Raw genomic sequence first — 19,446 nt, 5'->3', positions numbered from 1 at the left:
AGTGTCTGTGGAGGCAGGGGCAGTTGTGTCTGTGGAGGCAGGGAGGCAGGGGCAGGTGTGTCTGTGGAGGCAGGGAGGCAGGGGCAGGTGTGTCTGTGGCTGCAGGGAGACAGGGGCAGGTGTGTCTGTGGAGGTAGGGAGGCAGGGGCAGGGGTGTCTGTGGAGGCAGGGAGGCAGGGGCAGTTGTGTCTGTGGAGGCAGGGAGGCAGGGGCAGGTGTGTCTGTGGAGGCAGGGAGGCAGGGGCAGGTGTGTCTGTGGAGGTAGGGAGGCAGGGGCAGGGGTGTCTGTGGAGGCAGGGAGGCAGGGGTCAGGTGTGTCTGTGGAGGCAGGGGCAGGTGTGTCTGTGGAGGTAGGGAGGCAGGGGTGTCTGTGGAGGCAGGGAGGCAGGGGTCAGGTGTGTCTGTGGAGGCAGGAAGGCAGGGGCAGGTGTGTCTGTGGAGGTAGGGAGGCAGGGGTGGCTGTGGAGGCAGGGATCAGGGGTGGCTGTGTTCTCAGTGGTACATGGAAGCAGGACATCCAAAGAAATCGATGCCAACGTAGCGCGGGTATCCTTCCAGAACCTTCCTCTCCACAGGGTCAAACTTCCAGTACTGCAGACCACGCAGGAAATGGACATAACCTGGTAGGAGATTCAGTACCAACTCTTGAAAATTGGATACATTTTACCACCAAACAGAACTATACTGAACCATAATGTGAATGTGTAATGTTTTATGTTGTAAGGTATGGTTTGAGGAAAGCTTGAAAAGAAAGGAGATTCAAATGACCAGCACAGCCCTGACTCTACCGACAAACGAGGTGTTTAGTGATGTAGTACAGTAGACCAGCACAACTACAGTGCAGTAACAGGTATTACAGCACTGTTGTACTGGAATAAACTCTGGTAGTGGATCAGTGAGTTCGGGTGATTGTGGATATTTAAATGTACTGGTTTTTGTTTTTAAAACCCTAATTCACAGTGGGTCTATGATATCTGAGTTTGGGATTCCCCCTTGCAGTCTCACCCTGTCTGTCCTGGAAGGCAGCGTCGATGTGCGTTGGCGCGCCGCTCCAGTCCTCCATGCTGCTGGGGTCGGAGGACTCCACACGGTTCTCCATGGGGCTAAAGAGCCAGTACGCCCCAGCCCGGAACAGGAACACCTTCTGGGCCCCGCCCTCGCCCCACTTCAGGGCTGCTTGGAGGTCCGACACCGGCAGCCCCAGACTCCGCACAGAGTCCGGCCCTGTGATCCTCCTCTCAGCGTCAAACACCCAGTAACTGTCCCCTGGACAGACAGGTCACACATTAACACCCAGTAACTGTCCCCTGGACGGACAGAGAGACGCATGGATAGAGGATTTTTCAGGTCACACACCAAACACTGCTCACAGAGTCCCACGAGGAAGTAATCTTAAATTAAACTGAATGTATTCCAACAGTCCATGCATTTTTGAACAGGAAAAGCATGTCAAAAATCATGAAATTTATTATTCATCCATCCATCTCTCCATCTATAGTATCCCTCCCTCCATTACTGGTAGATCTGAGAGCGGGAGTACCTTGGAAGAACCAGATGTTCCCAGCGTTGTCCTCGTAGGCAGCGTCTAGGCGCTGGGGCAGCCCCCTCCAGTGTCTGGAGGCCTGGGCAGGGTACCCCGCCTGCAGTGTCCGGCCTCGGAGACGCCACACGTAGCCGGCCTGGAAGAAGAACAGCTCTCCCCGGATCATGGACACGGCGTCAAAGTCAGTCCTGCACGGGTTGGGCTGGGGAACGAGAGGAAACAGCTGTGGTTCAGACCCTGCAGAGGGTGAGGTAGGAAACAACTGTGGTTCAGACCCTGCAGAGGGTGAGGTAGGAAACAACTGTGGTTCAGACCCTGCAGAGGGTGAGGTAGGAAACAACTGTGGTTCAGACCCTGCAGAGGGTGAGGTAGGATCACATTTACATGTTTTAAACACTGTATTCAGTTATAAGATGCTTTTACCAATAGTGCCTGTAAAATAGTTAAGGAACGGCCAGTCTTTCCCTGGCACAGTGTAAAGTAACACCTCAGCTACCAGACACAGTGCATCAATAATAATATTAAATATAGTATCACATATAGATCACTGGCTAACAACATGCAGGTAGCTTTCAGAATCCTCACCACGCCTGTGTCAATCTCATTGGTCTCTATGATAGGGGGCGGGGCCTGGTGGGGTGGGCCGTACAGGGATTGGATGCCCTGCTTGTCATCGTGGCTGAGCTCCAGTGGGTAGGAGAAGCTGTAGAAGGGTGACATGACAGCGCCGGGCTCCAGAGAGTGCTGCAGACCCAGGACGTGGCCAAACTCGTGAGCTGCCACCTGGAGGAGGTCTGTGCCTGGGGGTCAGAGGTCAAATAATGTCTTCATTTAGCAGATGCTTCCATCCAAAGTGATGTAGAAATAAAGATTTGAACCTGCAACCTGTGGATTTGCAGCCACATGTTGTACCACCCACATTGACAGGTATTAGTGCTTCAAACTAACAACCGTGCTCTGGGCGCTACATGCTCCAGAGTTGGAGTGGTTCAACAAGAAACAGGAACTTGTCTTTCAGTGATCTTGTTGGCTAACCTGTATGTGTTCAGGGACAGCCTGCAGACAGTGTGTGAGGCCCTGTGTGTTCAGGGACAGCCTGCAGACAGTGTGTGAGGCCCTATGTGTTCAGGGACAGCCTGCAGACAGTGTGTGAGGCCCTGTGTGTTCAGGGACAGTCTGCAGACAGTGTGTGAGGCCCTGTGTGTTCAGGGACAGTCTGCAGACAGTGTGTGAGGCCCTGTGTGTTCAGGGACAGTCTGCAGACAGTGTGTGAGGCCCTATGTGTTCAGGGACAGCCTGCAGACAGTGTGTGAGGCCTTGTGTGTTCAGGGACAGCCTGCAGACAGTGTTTGAGGCCCTGTGTGTTCAGGAACAGCCTGCAGACAGTGTGTGAGGCCCTATGTGTTCAGGGACAGCCTGCAGACAGTGTGTGAGGCCCTGTGTGTTCAGGGACAGCCTGCAGACAGTGTGTGAGGCCCTGTGTGTTCAGGGACAGTCTGCAGACAGTGTGTGAGGCCCTATGTGTTCAGGGACAGCCTGCAGACAGTGTGTGAGGCCCTGTGTGTTCAGGGACAGTCTGCAGACAGTGTGTGAGGCCCTGTGTGTTCAGGGACAGTCTGCAGACAGTGTGTGAGGCCCTGTGTGTTCAGGGACAGTCTGCAGACAGTGTGTGAGGCCCTATGTGTTCAGGGACAGCCTGCAGACAGTGTGTGAGGCCTTGTGTGTTCAGGGACAGCCTGCAGACAGTGTTTGAGGCCCTGTGTGTTCAGGAACAGCCTGCAGACAGTGTGTGAGGCCCTATGTGTTCAGGGACAGCCTGCAGACAGTGTGTGAGGCCCTGTGTGTTCAGGGACAGCCTGCAGACAGTGTGTGAGGCCCTGTGTGTTCAGGGACAGTCTGCAGACAGTGTGTGAGGCCCTATGTGTTCAGGGACAGCCTGCAGACAGTGTGTGAGGCCCTGTGTGTTCAGGGACAGCCTGCAGACAGTGTGTGAGGCCCTGTGTGTTCAGGAACAGCCTGCAGACAGTGTGTGAGGCCCTATGTGTTCAGGGACAGCCTGCAGACAGTGTGTGAGGCCCTGTGTGTTCAGGGACAGCCTGCAGACAGTGTGTGAGGCCCCTCACCCATGCTGTTGCCCACGGTCCAGCTCTCGTCGTAGTCGAAGTGTATGTCTCCCTGCCTGTGTGTCCGGGGGAAGTAGGCGTGGGCCAGAACCCCCCCCGGGCCATCGAAGGGCAGGTTGTCGCCGTGCCAGTACCTGGGGGGGGGGGGGGGGGGGGGGGGAGGGGGGGGGGGGGAGGGGGGACAGGGGGTACTGTAACATTACAGGTCGGGGGGGGGGGAGTCCTTATAAAGTTACCATTAGTTACCTGTTGAAATCGATGATGATGTCGGCCTCCCCGCTGTCCACCTCTGCGAAGGTGAGGGGAGTGACGTCACTCCACACGCGCAGCGCCTCCTGTAGTACACGACGCACCTTGTCCTGGGTCATCTGCCAGGGGAAACGCACCACCCTGCACACACACACACACACCAGGGGCTGGGCGATATATCGAATATTAAGGATAATATCGCAATAATTTTTACGACAATAACAAATTTGAAAAAATTGTGAATATCGAATATTTCAAATTCAAGCATACTTTTTTTTTTTTATTGCATAAAGGCAAAAATTGCCTAAAACTGCTTAAATGTGCACAAGACATTTTGTACTTTGAAACAATGGCTGTTCTATCTAAATTATTTTTGTTGTTTTCTAATGGGGGCAAACGAAAATTATGTTTTTTTATTATTTAAAAGCAAATGCAAACATATCGAGATATATAACAAGAAGAAGAATATTTATATAATAAGACTTTATTTATATAGCATATTTCATACAAAAATTGCAGCTCAAGGTGCTTTACATAAAATCAATAAAAACAATAATACAAGTGATAAAAGTAAGAATTAAAATTAATGAAAATACAAGCCATTGTCTTTGCGGTATCTCAAGCCACAGTCTTATAAATGACTGTCATATAAATTAAAAAGTAACTCAACATATATATTGAACATTTTGAGATATCCAATTTTGTTATATATCGCTCAGCCCAAACACACACACACCAGCATTAACACCTTCTCCTGGATCATCTACCAGGGGAAATGCACCACCCTGCATACACACACACCCCGACCTCAGCCCTACCTAGCCCTGCCTAGCACCCATCCCCCACCCTGCACACACCCCCACCTCAGCCCTACCTAGCCCTGCCTAGCGCCCATCCCCCACCCTGCACACACACACCTCAGCCCTACCTAGCCCTGCCTAGCGCCCATCCCCCACCCTGCACACACACACCTCAGCCCTACCTAGCCCTGCCTAGCGCCCATCCCCCACCCTGCACACACCCCCACCTCAGCCCTACCTAGCCCAGCCTAGCGCCCATCCCCCAGTCTCCCCAGTCCCGTTGTGTTAAGAGAGGACCAGGTTTATTTATTATTATTAAGAAGCCTGACAAGCCCAGACAGGACAGCACTGCCACACCTCTCCACCCCAAGCTGGGACCCAGTTCAGCTGAGTAAAACATTTGTGAATCACGTCATACAGTGCTGACATCAGACAACTGTTACTTCTGTTGTTGTCAGGGCTAGTGTGCCGTTAGAGAGTCTTACTTGTAGGTCAGGTGTGTCTTCTCCCAACGTCCCCCGAACAGGACAAAGCGCTTGCGTCTCTGCTGTCCTCCGGAGCGCGTCTTTGGGAGGGGTGAGGCGGGGGGGTCGGGGACGCCACAGCGTGGACGCTTCAACTGCCCCGTCCCGTTGACAGGAAGGGCCTTCTCCAGAGAGCTGTGGACTTCCTGCAGTGTGTCCTGGGGGGGGGGCAGCCGGCCTCTCCTCAGGCTTGAGTGAGAGGTCTTCAGGTGCCAGCTCTGGGAACACAGCAGGGAACACTGGAGGGTCCTTAACAGGTTCACTCATGTTCAGATGAACTCCTCAGGATTTATGCGTCAAGCATTATTAATTGACTTCCTCTGCAGAAGCAGATGTTAAGTGACTGGGTAAAGAGATCCCCCACTCCTCTCTGGCCTTCAACCTTCTCTGAGAAGTAGTTTAAGTACAGTTCCCGTTTCATCCCCAAGGCCTCTGGAAGATTGTTGTGTTGAGGGTGGAGGGGAGGGAGGGAGGGAGGATGAGGGGAGGGGGGAGGGGCGAGGGGAGGTGAGAATGCAGGGTGTCCAAGGGGAGCTCTTAGTTCTGGTTGTGTTTGAGTTGTAAATGGTCCCATTCATTCATGAATGATGTTTCAAATATATTTCAGATTCAACTCCTCCACTCACTACAGTAAGAACTCAACCATCGCACCACAGCATCTAATCATGGATTAACTCGAGACACACATGTTGTCCCAGTGGGCTGGTGAGGGTTAGGGTGAGGGAAGCACTGACGTGTTAGACTGCAGCTGAACACCAGAAGGGTTAGGGTTAGGGTGAGGGTGAGGGTTAGGGTTAGGGTGAGGGTTAGGGTTAGGGTGAGGGAAGCACTGACGTGTTAGACTGCAGCTGAACACCAGAAGGGTTAGGGTTATGGTTAGGGTGAGGGTTAGGGTGAGGGAAGCACTGACGTGTTAGACTGCAGCTGAACACCAGAAGGGTTAGGGTTAGGGTTAGGGTTAGGGTGAGGGTGAGGGTGAGGGTTAGGGTTAGGGTGAGGGAACCACTGACGTGTTAGACTGCAGCTGAACACCAGAAGGTGAAAGACTCCTCGAGGGGGAACTCCTAAGGTGAAACGCCGGCGTGTCGTAGCAAGAGACCAACATGTCGAGACCAACATGCAGCCCTGCTGAACACCAGACCAACATGAAGCCCCTGAACACCAGACTAACACTAACCCTGTACAGAAATCGGGTACAGCAGTGAGTCCCACTCCTTACACACAGACAAACACGCACAGTCACCAACGCCTCCTCTCTCACAGACTCACACACACACACACACAGGTGTTTGGGAAGTCCCCTTCACCTTCCTCCCACTCAGCCAGCTAGGGCACGGGAATGCTAGGGTTGGTTTGCTAGCAACCGGACAACATAAGAGAACTTGATGGCGAACACCATAAACTCCATGTACTGTAGAACACAGACCATATACTCTAGAACACAGACCATATACTCTAGAACACAAACTACTTATATTGTAGCTTGTATGCTTTACTATGTCACTCACTCTTGGTATATCTTGTCGATGCCAAGTGATGAGATAAGTAACCTAATATAAGATAAGTAAGTTAAGTGCCCACTCATCTTCACTCATCTCTGCAGGATTGTACATGTTCAGATATCTCTGCAGCTCTGGGATCTGGCTGAGGGGAAAAGGCAACTTAATCTCTCCTCAGGAATGGCTATCCATCACTCGGGCCTTGATGGGTGAAAAGAGAGAGTGGCTGGCTCAGCTGACTGAAGGAGAGAGTATTCTGTGACCTGGCTGGCTTAGCTGTCTGAAGGAGAGAGTAGTAGGGGGGTTGGGGGAGAGAAAAGGAGGGTGAGGAGAAGGAGGAGGAGAAAGAGGAGAGATAGGGATGTGGGGGATAGGGCAAGAGAGGGAGGAGAGAGGTGGAGAGGGAGGAGGGAGGTGGGGAGGGAGGAGGGAGCTGGGGAGGGAGGAGGGAGGTGGAGAGGGAGGTGGAGAGGGAGGAGGGAGGTGGGGAGGGAGGTGGAGAGGGAGGAGGGAGGTGGAGAGGGAGGAGGGAGGTGGGGAGGGAGGTGGAGAGGGAGGAGGGAGGTGGGGAGGGAGGGAGGAGGGAGGAGGGAGGTGGAGAGGGAGGAGGGAGGTGGGGAGGGAGGAGGGAGGTGGAGAGGGAGGTGGGGAGGGAGGAGGGAGGTGGGGAGCGAGGAGGGAGGTGGAGAGGGAGGAGGGAGGTGGGGAGGGAGGAGGGAGGCGGAGAGCGAGGTGGAGAGGGAGGAGGGAGGTGGAGAGGGAGGAGGGAGGTGGGGAGGGAGGAGGGAGGTGGGGAGGGAGGAGGGAGGTGGAGAGGGAGGATAGTTGAAGAGGAGGGAGGCATAGAGGGAGGAGGGAAGAGGAGAGGGAGGTGGAGAGGGAGGAGGGAAGAGAAAGAGGGAGGTGGAGATAGAGGAGGGAGCAGGGGGAGGAGAGGGGAGGAAAGAGGGAAGGAGGGGGGAAGGAGATGGGGTTGCCATGTTTGGCAGTTAATGGAAGTTGTAGTAAAGAGTGCTCAAGGAAGACCAAGTGCCTAGTCTCTCGCTCTCTCTCTCTCCTCTCTCTCTCTCTCTCTCTCTCTCTCTCACTCACTCTCTCGTTTTTCTAAGCTATGTTGTGCTCTCCTTTTTCCTGTGTCAGCAAACTCCAGCGTTTGTTATTCCTCAGCAGATGCCAGATGACTTGCCCCTGCCTGCATAATCTCCTCCTCCTCCGCTCTGTCAACATCACCGCGCAGCGTCTCAGGCCTCACAGCGGAGTGACGGAGAGAACACCGCAGTGAAGACAGCGAGACCCCAAACTAACATTTGTCTCTAGCTTCTGCTCAGGGCAGATATCAGCTGAACGGTCTGAGACTAGGGGTTTAGAATTAGTGAAAAATGAATTAATCATAATATATCTGACAAATTATAAGTAAAGTCACAAAGTCACAAAACGCTCAGACATCGTCCCAGTTTGCATGAATTGTGGTTGAACTGGACAGTATCAATGATCAGTTTTCTATTTACAATCATTTAAGAATACAGTTAAATTAATTAATTTAACATGACAATGGGCAAAATCGAGATACATTAGATACAATATCACCATAAGACGCAGTATCAAAAACACTGTAAAAACAAACTAACACCATATGCACGTTTTTTTACGTCTTTTGATAAGCTTATTTGGTTTATCTGCAACAGCCGTTTTATCGGGTGGCATATAGCCCTACCTAACTCAGAACTGTCGCCAGGTGAAATTATTCACCCTGTAAAAATTACTCGTGTGCTAATAGTAGGCTATACAATAGGACGTAACCTACTGAAAGACTGTTTTTTTGTATCCACAGATTTACTGTGGCAATCTTCTACACATGTAATAATTTAACAACCAAAATACACCAAAGAAATGTTCTAACCAATTAACCATGTGAAAATGACAATGGCTGGGTTTCCCAGATTGGTTAAGAAGCTCTTAATGCTAAGAGCTTCTTAAGAACGTTCTAAGAGCGCTCTAGAACACTCTTTGAACGTTCCTAAGAAGCTCTTAGCTTTAAGAGCTTCTTAACAAATCTGGGAAACCCGGCCAATGTCAATCTGGTCCATTTGGGTTGTTATCAAAGTTCACTCACCGCCTCCCTGTACCTGTTGGTAGTTTTTCCCGCGGTTAGCGGCACCGAATAAGCGTAGTGCAGGAAATGCAGAGCAAGGATGCTACAGAAGAGCTGTGGACCCATCATGTTTAGAGATCTTGCTGACGGTCCGTGTGATCTAGCGGACTGTCCGTGTGCATCCAGCCCGCAGACTGAGAGCGGGAGACGGACGGCGCGCTGGAGTCTGTGAATGACGGGAAATATCTCGCGGGGGATTTTATACTTGCAGATTTCTTTGTTCTCTTCAAATTGCACTTCTTTATGGACAAGTTCGCAGGCGCTCACGTGATTTAACCCATTCCTGCTCCACATGCGCCTTTAGCTGACAATATTGTCTTCGATGACAAAATATACAAACGAATTAAATTATGCAAAAAGCTTTTCACCCCGACGACCACCAGCGTTGTTCGAAATAAGAGCAGACATTTGGCATGTATGCCATCGAGGCCGGCCCTGGATGCCCTGGACATCATCTCCATGGAGATCTTTTTATTTGACGATCTTGTTTCATTTAGAAAAACAGTTTTATTCAGCTTTTTATAAATCTGATAAATGCATCTTATAAGTAAGGTAGTTGGAACAGTGCTGTCCTAACCTTCTGCTGTCATTGTCCCAGGCTTTGCTTAGGCTAAGCATGCAGCCGGTTTTGGGGATGGGAGTGGGTAGGAGGGGAGAGACTTGGGGGTGAGAGAAGGGGGTAGGAGGGGAGAGACTTGGGGGTGAGAGAAGGGGGCAGGAGGGGAGAGACTTGGGGGTGACAGAAGGGGGTAGGAGGGGAGAGACTTGGGGGTGAGAGAAGGGGGTAGGAGGGGAGAGACTTGGGGGTGAGAGAAGGGGGTTGATTATTGTTCTGTTGCTGGTCAGCAGACCTGATTGTGTGGGTTAGCGTTGGGACAGCGTGGGACATGAGGGAGAGATAACTATTAACTAGAGATAACTAGAGATCACCTACTATTATTGTACAAGCTGAATATTAGATGTATTTTTGAAGTGATGTTAACATGCTTTATTGCTAATAGGCAGAGCCAGACTTTGTAAACATTAGGGGCTTATGCAAACTAATAGACCCTAATAGTCACCCTACCCTGACCCCCAGGAGTCCTGACCCCATGTCCTCCAGTTTCTCATGGTCCAGACTTCTGGCTCCCTTATTAAATACACACACACTCATAATACACACAGACATGAATACACACCTCTGTGCTCTCTCGGACCCCCTCTCTCCACACTGGTCAGGGAATACAGGGCCTGACCTCTGACCCCCTCGTGCCCCATAAGGAGACACTTAGGGTCAGTTATGGGCAGAGTGGTCGGGGAGCACAGGGGCAAGCTGTCTGTCTTAATCGCTGGCAGATTTCCATCAAAGAGCGTTTTATGTGAAGAAAACTACACAGTAGAGTCACCTCAAATGACCGGGTGGCTCTTAAGGTTAAGGGACCAGCTGTGTGTCCATTTTGCCAGTTTGTTAACAAAGACTCAAAGGTGTGTAACTTTATTTGTACATCAAAACATTGAATAATCTATTTTTTAAAGTAGCTTTTTGATCATACCATAGATAGTTTTGATATCCTTACTGGGGCACTTCTCATTACAAATCTACCCACCATGGAGGTGTTCTCTCTTACACAGATACACACACACACCTACACACATACGCACTCACACACACAGATACATACACACACACCTACACACATACGCACTCACACACACAGATACATACACACACACCTACACACATACGCACTCACACACACACAGATACATACACACACACCTACACACATACGCACTCACACACACAGATACATACACACACACCTACACACATACGCACTCACACACACAGATACATACACACACACCTACACACATACGCACTCACACACACAGATACATGCACACACCTACACACATACGCACTCACACACACAAATACATACACACACACACACACACACAGATACACGCACACACCTAGACACATACGCACTCACACACACAGATACATATGCACACACACAGACATACAAGTACACACACAAACATATACGCAAACACCTGAGATCAGAGTAAATGTTGTAGTACAGATGTCCAGGGAGGAAGAAGTACAGGGGGTTTCCAAGAGTGACTCAATGACTCAAACAGCTGTAGTTTACAGATGTAGCGGCCTATCAGCCTTGTATTAAACTATCAGCCCTGTATTCAACTCCCTAAAGTATGTTGATGAGACAAATGTACTGAGGTGTTTCTGGTAGTTTCATGCGACATTACAGTGTCTGTTTTGATGAATGCTAATATCCTCCCAGTGTTGCACCTCCTCTCATAACAGAGACAGGCTCCCCCAACTCTCTCTTGGAAGTCGCTTTGGATAAAAGTGTCTGCTAAATGCATAAATGTAAATGTAACTCTGCTCACACACACACACACAGTCATTCTAAAATGTAACACTAATTCTAACCCCAAACCTTAACCCACAAAAACCCTAGAAAAAGCAACTCAAGTTGTCCCCTCAAGGTCAATGTCTTTCTTAGTTTACTATCTTTGTGCTGACTGCTTGTCTCATGTTTAGGGTTAGGGTTAGTTTATCTTTGTGCTGACTGCTTCTTGTCTCATGTTTTACAGATGTTCCTTGTCCAGAGTTACTCATTTCCTGCTTGACATGCTCTGGAAACATGATACTGTTACTGTTCAGCTTGCTGCCTCTCTCATTATCCAGACTGAGTCATAGTCTCCAGGGAGGCATCATGGTTACAAAGACCTGTCCATGAAAGTCCTCTATGAAGCCTCTCTGAAGCTTCACAGTAGTCTATGAAGCCTCATAGCCAGTCCTCTGGTGCACCAGACACAAACCTGTTGTCAGATAAACTCTCTCTTCAGGCCTCATGACCTTTGAGGTCTGAAACTAAAGATTTCAGCTGCAGTGTTTTCATGTAAAGCTCAAACCAGCTATACTTTTATAAACAGACACACTTGAATCCTCACTGTGACTTGAGAGTACAGCACGCAGTTCTGGCTGTATCTTGAAGAACACAGGCTGCATTTAACACTTATCAACACAATAGTAATGTTGATTACATTTCAGTCACAATAACTTGCAATTACATCTACATAACATATTATGAAATGCTTCTCATAACAGAGCAGCCTTAGAGCGCCCTCTAGAGGTGGACTAGCCCCAGACACCATGGGCCAACTGAGCATGTCGCCTACTGAACCACAGAAAGAAAGACGTGCGTGTCAGTAAAATATTATACTTTTATGTCGGGCAATAAACCAAATAGGTCTGATAGCTCTCAATCAGCCTTTGTCCATTGAAAAGGTTGTCAGACTGCGCTAGGTGATAGCTCAGTATCTATCTTATGTAATGTAATGTATTCATTTACCAGAAGCTTTCACCTCATGCCGCATGGATCTTACCATGCAGAATATACACACAGGGCACTCTCTGTAGGGCGGACCGACCCATGTGGCAAGTGTGATTGGAAGTGAGAATTTTTATTTGAACTCTTTAAATAACTCAACTCGCTTCTTATCCGATTCATTTGTGTAATCTCATTACAATTACGTTGTCCTGACCTGTTAAGCACTGACTAGACCGTGGCAGAGGAACATCAAAATAATAATTAAAAAAATCAATCAATGCATATAGTGTTTTACTATGTAGTATTATTAGCTGACTTGCTCAGGCAATAAAACAGTTCGACAATGTTGGTAAAAAGTAAAGGTCCACAGCTTGCTTTAAAGTGATAAAGCCAAACGCATGCGCAGTTGGGAAACTGTCCACACAAGGTCAGACACACGTGTGTTCACTGTCACTCTCGAGCCCCTAGTTTAATCCCAGGCGTTTCCAGACGAATCTTCAAGAAACGACGGCAAGTTTATCCTGACGAAGATACTAAATAATACCTAGTTGTTTCAGCGATGGCGAGGGGAAGCCGCAGTCGTCCTTCAGCTCCTGCTAGGTATGTTTGTTATGTGATCATTCCAGAACTGTCTCCAGACGCCGGGTATGCGTTCTCTAACTATGGGGGCTGTTTATAAAAGCACACATTCAAGCACACTTACCTTATTTAGGAAGATCAGAGTAAATACATACTTTCACTTTTGTATTATGTTATGCATGTATAATATACCTTATACGACTTTTAACTCCCTTTTAAAGTTGAAGTGTAATTTTTCAGGTCTTGTCCCCAAGGGCAGTGGGGAAAGGGTCAGAGATGGTTTAGTCTGGAGTGTCAGAGTAGTGGTTATGTCAATGTTTAATCATTTTTACTTTTATTGGGAAAGTAGCTGCTTAATCCGGCACATTTACACGATGGACCCAAGTTTCCATGATAATGAATGTGGATTGTTTCTTCTTATATAAATTAAGCATATGCATTTACTGTAGGCAATAGAAGAACTATCCATCTTGTTGTTTGATATAAATCATTACAATCAGTCTTCAATTTGAAATTAGTTGTTTGATGTCATGAATGTACCTCATCCAAGATGGTGTCTGTTATGCAGTAACTAGCTGACGCCAGACCAGGATGATGTCATGTTACATCAGTTAGATAAGCTAAGCAGATCTAGTTGTTCTAGATCTAGTGTCCTCTGCTCTCTTTAGAGGTCATGCCAGACTCTAAGTACATACAGTATGTTAACAGTGGAATCAAATAATGTATTTATTAGCATATAGCACATTTACATTTACATTTTACATTTACATTTTCATTTACATTAGCAGACGTAAGCAGACGTAAGCAGACGTAAGCATAGCAGACGCTTTTTACCCTAAGCAGTGTCCAGGGGGGCTTTTTACCCTGCCTCTGCAGTCAAATGCTCTTCCACTGAGCTATACCGAGCCATAAGGAGCTGTAAGGAGCTATACCAAGCCATAATAAGTTATACCTACATCTGTGTAGTATCCTTCCTCTAAAGAAACCCTTGGGTGTTCTTCTTTCATCAGTTCTTCCAGCCCGCCTCCGTCCTATGCCCCGGCCCCCGCCCCCCCGGCCGCGCTAGCCGCCCCGGCCGCCCCCCAGCAGCCCGGCCTCATGGCCCAGATGGCCACCACAGCGGCGGGCGTGGCTGTGGGCTCTGCCGTGGGCCACGTGATGGGCAGCGCCCTCACAGGAGCCTTCAGTGGAGGCAGCAGTAGCCCAGAGCCAGCCAAGCCCAGCACCACCTACCAGGTCAGCAGGGCAGCTAACCCTAACCCAGCAGGGCAGCTAACCATTACCCAGCAGGGCAGCGTGCCATCTGCTCAGATCAGACAGATCAGCACAGATCAGACAGGGAAGGTTGACAGTGTTCCAGTGAAGGGTAACAGGGTTCCAGTGAAGAGTTCCAGGGTTCCAGTGAATCAATCAATCTTTATTTATATAGCGCATGTCATACCAGGAGGCAGCACAATGCGCTTGTAAAGGGTAATGTTCTGGCTGATGCAGCTGAAGCGGTGTTTGTGAAAGGTGGTTGTTGAGTGCGAGGACCCTGGTTCAAACCCCAGAGTGAGACAAGGAAGCAATAGGGATGTGTGACAATGACACCAGTTGCATGTGCATGAAAATATGTTTTTCTAAGGTCTGGATAAATATCTGAATGTCCATCTTGCTGTCCAACTTGCTGTCCAACTTGCTGTTCAACTTGCTGTCCCCAGGAGCCGTCGCGTCCTGCGCCCCCCCAGACTGGGCCCTGTCACTTTGAGGTCCGGCAGTTCCTAGACTGTGCCACTACGCAGGCAGATCTCAGCCTGTGCGAGGGCTTCAACGAGGCGCTCAAACAGTGCAAATACTCACATGGTAAGGCACCGTGTGTCTGAGCCAGGTCACCCAGGTATGCAGCAGGCCGCTGGCACATGGGAACTACATGGTGTCGGCGAGGACAAAAGTTGAAGGAAACAACGGTGTAAATGTAGACATTAAACAAACTCATAACTATACTTATTGTTAATCAGTAGCAAAGGCAATGTTTTAGGGTTGTCAAGTGTGACGGGTATGTAACAGCTGTAGCCACGCTCCGTCACGACATGGCTCGTTCGCCACTCACTGGGCTTGAACGCACGACCCCCAACTTGCCAAGCGTGACCATTACCAACTACGCCAAAGAAAAGCTAGCTATTCGTTGACGTGGGTGGCCTGTTACATACCTGAGGAGTGAGTTTCACAGGTTCACACCCATTACACAAGCATTGTGGTTTTAAAGTTAAACTGATTAGTTTACATTTGCTGTCCCAAGATAATTACCTTGTTAGGTTTATGAGGGATAATTTGTCTTCCTGTTTTTGGAATGATCTGAATTATTGATTGTTTACAATTGTGCTTTTTACTGAAATGTTGACAAAAATACTACTTTGCATACTCAGAATTGTAGTATAACTATATGCAAACTTTTTTGGGATATTTTTAGGAGTTACATCCCTGGTGTGAACGTCAAGGCAGATCACCTGGACTGAAGCCACGAGCCAGGAACTAAACTGTACCATGCAGATCACATGGACAGAAGCCACGAGCCAGGAACTAAACTGTACACCTCCTGTTGTGACCAGGAAATATACACTAGTCTGTGTGACCAGACAGTTTGTTGATATAAAAATGTATGCTGTGTGATGTTTTGCTAAAGTATGTGAGAAAGTGAAATAAAGAGTTGCTATTTACTGTATTTGTTCATTTGCATGGCAAAGTTAGAGAATAAGAGTGATACGTGATTGTATGCTACATTTAACAACAATATACAATATCTACAATTAGAAAAGTGTCATTCTGGGTCAAGGCCATTTAAAGCACTGATACTATATACATTCCCAGCCTTACTGATATGCTATGGTCACAGGGGTGCTACACTAGTTGTCTACATTGATCAAATACACCTAAAAATAATATTACATACGCACAATGTGTAGATGTAAACTCTAAATCCTATTCTGAAGAACAGAATCATAACCTGTCTTAACCCAACTTTAAGAATGAACTTGGATGACATCAAGCGTAGCGACGCTAAGAAGCCTGCTATGGAGATTGTCCAATCAGAGGTCGAGAGGGATGGGCGTTCCTCTGTTCACCAATGAGCATGCGAGGGTTCCAATCGCTTTCCGGGGAATTGTAAAAACCGCTAGTTTTGCTGAACTTTCACTGATTTCACTGTTCCTCCCATCAGACGCTCATCTGAATCCCGACCAGAAACATGCCCTTCATAGATTTAGAAAGCAACTTACCTGCGAGCAAGTTCTCGGAGGACTTCTTGAAGAAACTATGTTCAATGACAGCTGCGGCTTTAGGAAAACCGGAAGATGTGAGTATCTCTACAGATGGAATGATTGTTACTCTTGACAGCAGTCTCAAAAGAGTCTTGCCTATCATCCCCTTACACCTATAGAAGTATTATTTGCCTTGTCTTCCCATTTTAAATGTCTTTACTCTACAATGTTAATATAGTTGGATAGATACACCGCGTCAAAGTTGCAACCACAAGGGTTTTCGGAGTGTTGTTGGACAGAGTTTGTAACTGCAGTGTGTTGTGTTTTTCAGAGAATGATGTTGGTGGTGAAACCTGGACTGCCAATGCTCATTGCTGGATCTTGCTCTCCGTGCGTGGTACTGTCCGTGTCCGCCATTGGTGTCACAGACACGGCCGAGAAGAACAAGGACCACAGCGCCAAAATCTTTCAGTTCCTAACGGGAGAACTCGGACTTGGAGAGGACAGGTTAGTACGTTGTCTAATATCGTACCTATGTTGCCCTCTCCATCAGGGCCGTAACTACCATTGAGGACACCGAGGTCGTGTCCTCGGTATTTTTTTTCGTATTTCTGTTTATTTTTTTGCTTAAATCGTGGTATATGAACTCAAAACAAAGTACACGTGAAACTGACTGCAGGACGATGATCTTGGTCTCCCACAAACCGTAACGTGATTTTATACTTGAAGAGCCGAGTAGCTCAAGAGTTTGGACATACGTGCTGCGCGTCATCAACAAAACGTACTGTCGTTATGGTAACCACCAAACACAAGTCGGACGCTGATGTTACCGCCATAGACATACCGCTACTGTTAGTGAATAGCCTATGTTAGTTACAGTCACTGGAAGAGGAGCGCAGCAAACTAAACATGTAGGTAGGTTAAGAGAAGTTTAAGTGGCAGATGACTGTGAGAAGAAAGATTCATTTTCATGTGGAAATATTTGTATTGCAGCAGCGTACTACTCAGATAAGGAAACATCAAATCAAAGTTTGGTTAACTCCGTCAGTACCGGTTGTCAATCAATTTCCACCGGTTGAATCAACATTCATTTTGCGATTGATATGTCATTGATGTGACTGATTGAAAATGAAATTCAGTGGCAATTGGGAAATATCAAACTGACTCGCTATCGCTCGGTCGATACGTTCCAGCCTCAGTTTGATACAGTATTTCCCGGCATGACCGAACGGTCGAGGTTAGTAAGTAGTTTATTATATGGCAATTTTAGATTCTTTTCATTTTGTAAACGAAAATAAATGGTACCTTTAGGCTAATTGTAGCTAGCTCTCAAGTCTTCTCACGGTGTGTTTCATGTGTTGCCAAGCAACTCATTACTTTTGATAGAAAGCGGACAACATGGTTCTGCTAAAATTGCTTTAATTTCATCACAAAATAACGACACAAGTGATTCAAAGAGTCTGGTCTTCATCATCACTTTCGATGACAAAGCTTTTCAGCATCATCTGGATAGTAAAACTCAGCAGCTGACTCTCGATATCGCTCATTTTTAAGCTGACGTCAGAGGGCAATACGGATCCGTATTGACCGGCGAGGAGGGCAATACGCGGCTGGGGTGACTACCCATTATCCAATCAGAACGCTTGTACCGTCGTTGCCATATAATAATAATTTAAAAAAAATTGTGGTAACTTGCCCTTACTTCATGAGTCCCATAAAGGTCCTTCAAAAAGCCTCAGAATGCCCCATGTTTACCTCAACATTTCAAAAGCTCCACACCGCCCCATACTCAAAAGTCATAATGATGATGTTTTTGCTCCTTAAGACTCAATAAGAGAAAATGGCCATATTTAAATAATGTAATTAAAAAAAATTCCGGGGGAGCATGCCCCACGAGCCCGCCTAGAAGTTCTGACTCATGACCTCAGTATTTTTTGGGCCCTGCGTACGGCCCTGCTCTCCATAAACGGGTATGGCTGTTAATTAAATGCACATTTTACATTGAAAGTATTGTCGCTAATAATGATGTAGTTTCTCTGTCAGATGTCTTTCTAACTTGGAACTATGCACTTAACAACGCAATAAAATGTCAAATGAATGCTGAGTGTACAGCTATGTGTGTCCTGTATATTGAGCTCTTGTAGCTCCCTTGTTGAGTATGAAATCTGTGATTTGCCAAATTACAGCATCACTCCCCACCAGCAATAATTTCTTTCTTGCTAAGTTTTAAGAAAATAAACCCATTATTTAGGTCTTTGTCCTGTCACATCCATGTTGATAGTAGTTAAAGTTGTTACCTTTGGGGAGTTTTCCACCCCTCTGCAACTGTAATAGTAGTTTTCTGTTGGTTCACCTTGTTTGTTGAGATCATCAACAACAGATGATTTTCCTAAGAAGGGTGTGGGTTGCCTGGGCGTTTCCTACCCAGCGGCATGCTCAGAGCATCATGGGAAGATTACCCGGCATGTCCTGATAGAGAAACTTTAGAGGGCACATTTTAGATCTGTGTGTGTAGCAGCTCATTAAGCACAACCAGCAGGGCACAGTGAATTAAAATGACTTATAGCCTAATAGTTGTTCTTATAGATATTCTATATGGCCCTATATATTCCTCACCATTTGTCCTTGCCTGTTCACCCTGACCCTTCTGCAGCCTGACACACTCTTTTACAAGGGGAATTATTGTCTCCCTCAGAATGGTAAAATGTACATCTGTACTCTCATCCTCCAGGATTGTGATCAGGTTCTATGCGTTGGAGCCTCATCAAGTTGGAAAGAAAGGAACCGTGATGAGCTTCCTGTAGACGGTGCAGCAGCTTCAGCAGTGTCAGTGGGAAGGAAACTGAACTGAATTAAATTACTAAATCAACTTGTTTTGTCACTAAGAGATTTTATCAATTAGTTTTCACATGAACCATGGCAACTGTGTTAGATTTTTGATCTAGATCATTTAACCATCAACTGAATTGTTAATCATTTGATGTAGTTTAACGTTGTTTATTTTTAGGATGAAACAACTAAATATGTTGTATATTTGTTCAATATGTTTGAATTGAGGAATTATTATAAATGAAATGCAGAGTTTGAAGGAATGATACCGGTCATGCGTGAATTACAGGTACATCAAACCACAGTTCTTTGACAATAAGAAGGATGTGGTTTATTGGAATCCAATTCATCTGTTGTACAAATGATGAACCTTTCCTAACCTTTCAACCCGAACCTCGGTATGCAGAAGTACATGTTCCCTCCTAGGATGTGTTCTCCAGATCTTCTACCAGGTAAGGGTCGGATGTTTTTAGAACCTGGTAGAACTCATCCTGGGCTTTGTTTCCCTTCCTGGAGACCTTGGTCAGGAGAACCTGGTTCTTTTTGGTTGAGGTGGAAAGGATTT

The 19,446-nt window shown here is 47.3% G+C and overlaps 3 protein-coding genes across 4 annotated transcripts; 2 read left to right on the top strand and 1 right to left on the bottom strand.

Annotated features, from left to right (window-relative positions):
• Window positions 1–434: 434 nt before the first annotated feature.
• On the bottom strand, window positions 435–9,237 carry mmp11b (matrix metallopeptidase 11b). 2 transcript variants are annotated; one of them, XM_047051044.1, is made up of 8 exons: window positions 8,852–9,228; window positions 5,201–5,457; window positions 3,913–4,056; window positions 3,667–3,800; window positions 2,129–2,343; window positions 1,541–1,745; window positions 1,006–1,266; window positions 435–620 (listed from the first exon to the last, which is right to left on the bottom strand). In XM_047051044.1, the coding sequence occupies exons 1-8, from the start codon at window positions 9,182–9,184 to the stop codon at window positions 493–495; spliced, it is 1,677 nt and encodes a 558-aa protein (XP_046907000.1). In that variant the 5' UTR covers window positions 9,185–9,228; the 3' UTR covers window positions 435–492. The 2 variants fall into 2 exon arrangements, with proteins under 2 accessions (XP_046907000.1, XP_046907001.1); XM_047051045.1 differs by lacking the exon at window positions 435–620 and having other exon boundaries at window positions 1,077–1,307; window positions 8,852–9,237.
• A 3,331-nt stretch (window positions 9,238–12,568) lies between these two features.
• chchd10 (coiled-coil-helix-coiled-coil-helix domain containing 10) lies at window positions 12,569–15,512 on the top strand. Its single transcript, XM_047051000.1, has 4 exons — window positions 12,569–12,837; window positions 13,827–14,052; window positions 14,517–14,658; window positions 15,266–15,512. The coding sequence occupies exons 1-4, from the start codon at window positions 12,797–12,799 to the stop codon at window positions 15,283–15,285; spliced, it is 429 nt and encodes a 142-aa protein (XP_046906956.1). The 5' UTR covers window positions 12,569–12,796; the 3' UTR covers window positions 15,286–15,512.
• Window positions 15,513–15,894: 382 nt separating this feature from the next.
• Window positions 15,895–19,144, top strand: ddt (D-dopachrome tautomerase). Its single transcript, XM_047050990.1, has 3 exons — window positions 15,895–16,147; window positions 16,384–16,559; window positions 18,784–19,144. Exons 1-3 carry the CDS (start codon window positions 16,040–16,042, stop codon window positions 18,854–18,856), a joined length of 357 nt encoding a protein of 118 aa, XP_046906946.1. The 5' UTR covers window positions 15,895–16,039; the 3' UTR covers window positions 18,857–19,144.
• Window positions 19,145–19,446: the final 302 nt, after the last annotated feature.

This window comes from Hypomesus transpacificus, unplaced genomic scaffold (genome assembly GCF_021917145.1).
Source record: "Hypomesus transpacificus isolate Combined female unplaced genomic scaffold, fHypTra1 scaffold_133, whole genome shotgun sequence".
NCBI lineage: Eukaryota > Metazoa > Chordata > Actinopteri > Osmeriformes > Osmeridae > Hypomesus > Hypomesus transpacificus.
Note: the sequence above shows the minus strand (reverse complement) of the source record. Positions and strands in the feature narration are given on the sequence as shown.

What these genes read in the sequence shown, in the direction of transcription:
- mmp11b (XM_047051044.1), bottom strand. Translation starts at nt 9,184, where the DNA reads ATGTGGAGCAGGAATGGGTTAAATCACGTGAGCGCCTGCGAACTTGTC. An exon ending in GACCGTGGGCAACAGCATGG is followed by an intron (nt 2,344 to 3,666) that starts GTGAGGGGCCTC and finishes TCTGACCCCCAG; the next exon opens with GCACAGACCTCCTCCAGGTG. An exon ending in TGCCTTCCAGGACAGACAGG is followed by an intron (nt 621 to 1,005) that starts GTGAGACTGCAA and finishes ATCTCCTACCAG; the next exon opens with GTTATGTCCATTTCCTGCGT.
- chchd10 (XM_047051000.1), top strand. Translation starts at nt 12,797, where the DNA reads ATGGCGAGGGGAAGCCGCAGTCGTCCTTCAGCTCCTGCTAG. An exon ending in CGTCCTTCAGCTCCTGCTAG is followed by an intron (nt 12,838 to 13,826) that starts GTATGTTTGTTA and finishes TTCTTTCATCAG; the next exon opens with TTCTTCCAGCCCGCCTCCGT. An exon ending in ACAGTGCAAATACTCACATG is followed by an intron (nt 14,659 to 15,265) that starts GTAAGGCACCGT and finishes GGATATTTTTAG; the next exon opens with GAGTTACATCCCTGGTGTGA.
- ddt (XM_047050990.1), top strand. Translation starts at nt 16,040, where the DNA reads ATGCCCTTCATAGATTTAGAAAGCAACTTACCTGCGAGCAAGTTCTCG. An exon ending in CTTTAGGAAAACCGGAAGAT is followed by an intron (nt 16,148 to 16,383) that starts GTGAGTATCTCT and finishes TGTGTTTTTCAG; the next exon opens with AGAATGATGTTGGTGGTGAA. An exon ending in CTCGGACTTGGAGAGGACAG is followed by an intron (nt 16,560 to 18,783) that starts GTTAGTACGTTG and finishes CTCATCCTCCAG; the next exon opens with GATTGTGATCAGGTTCTATG.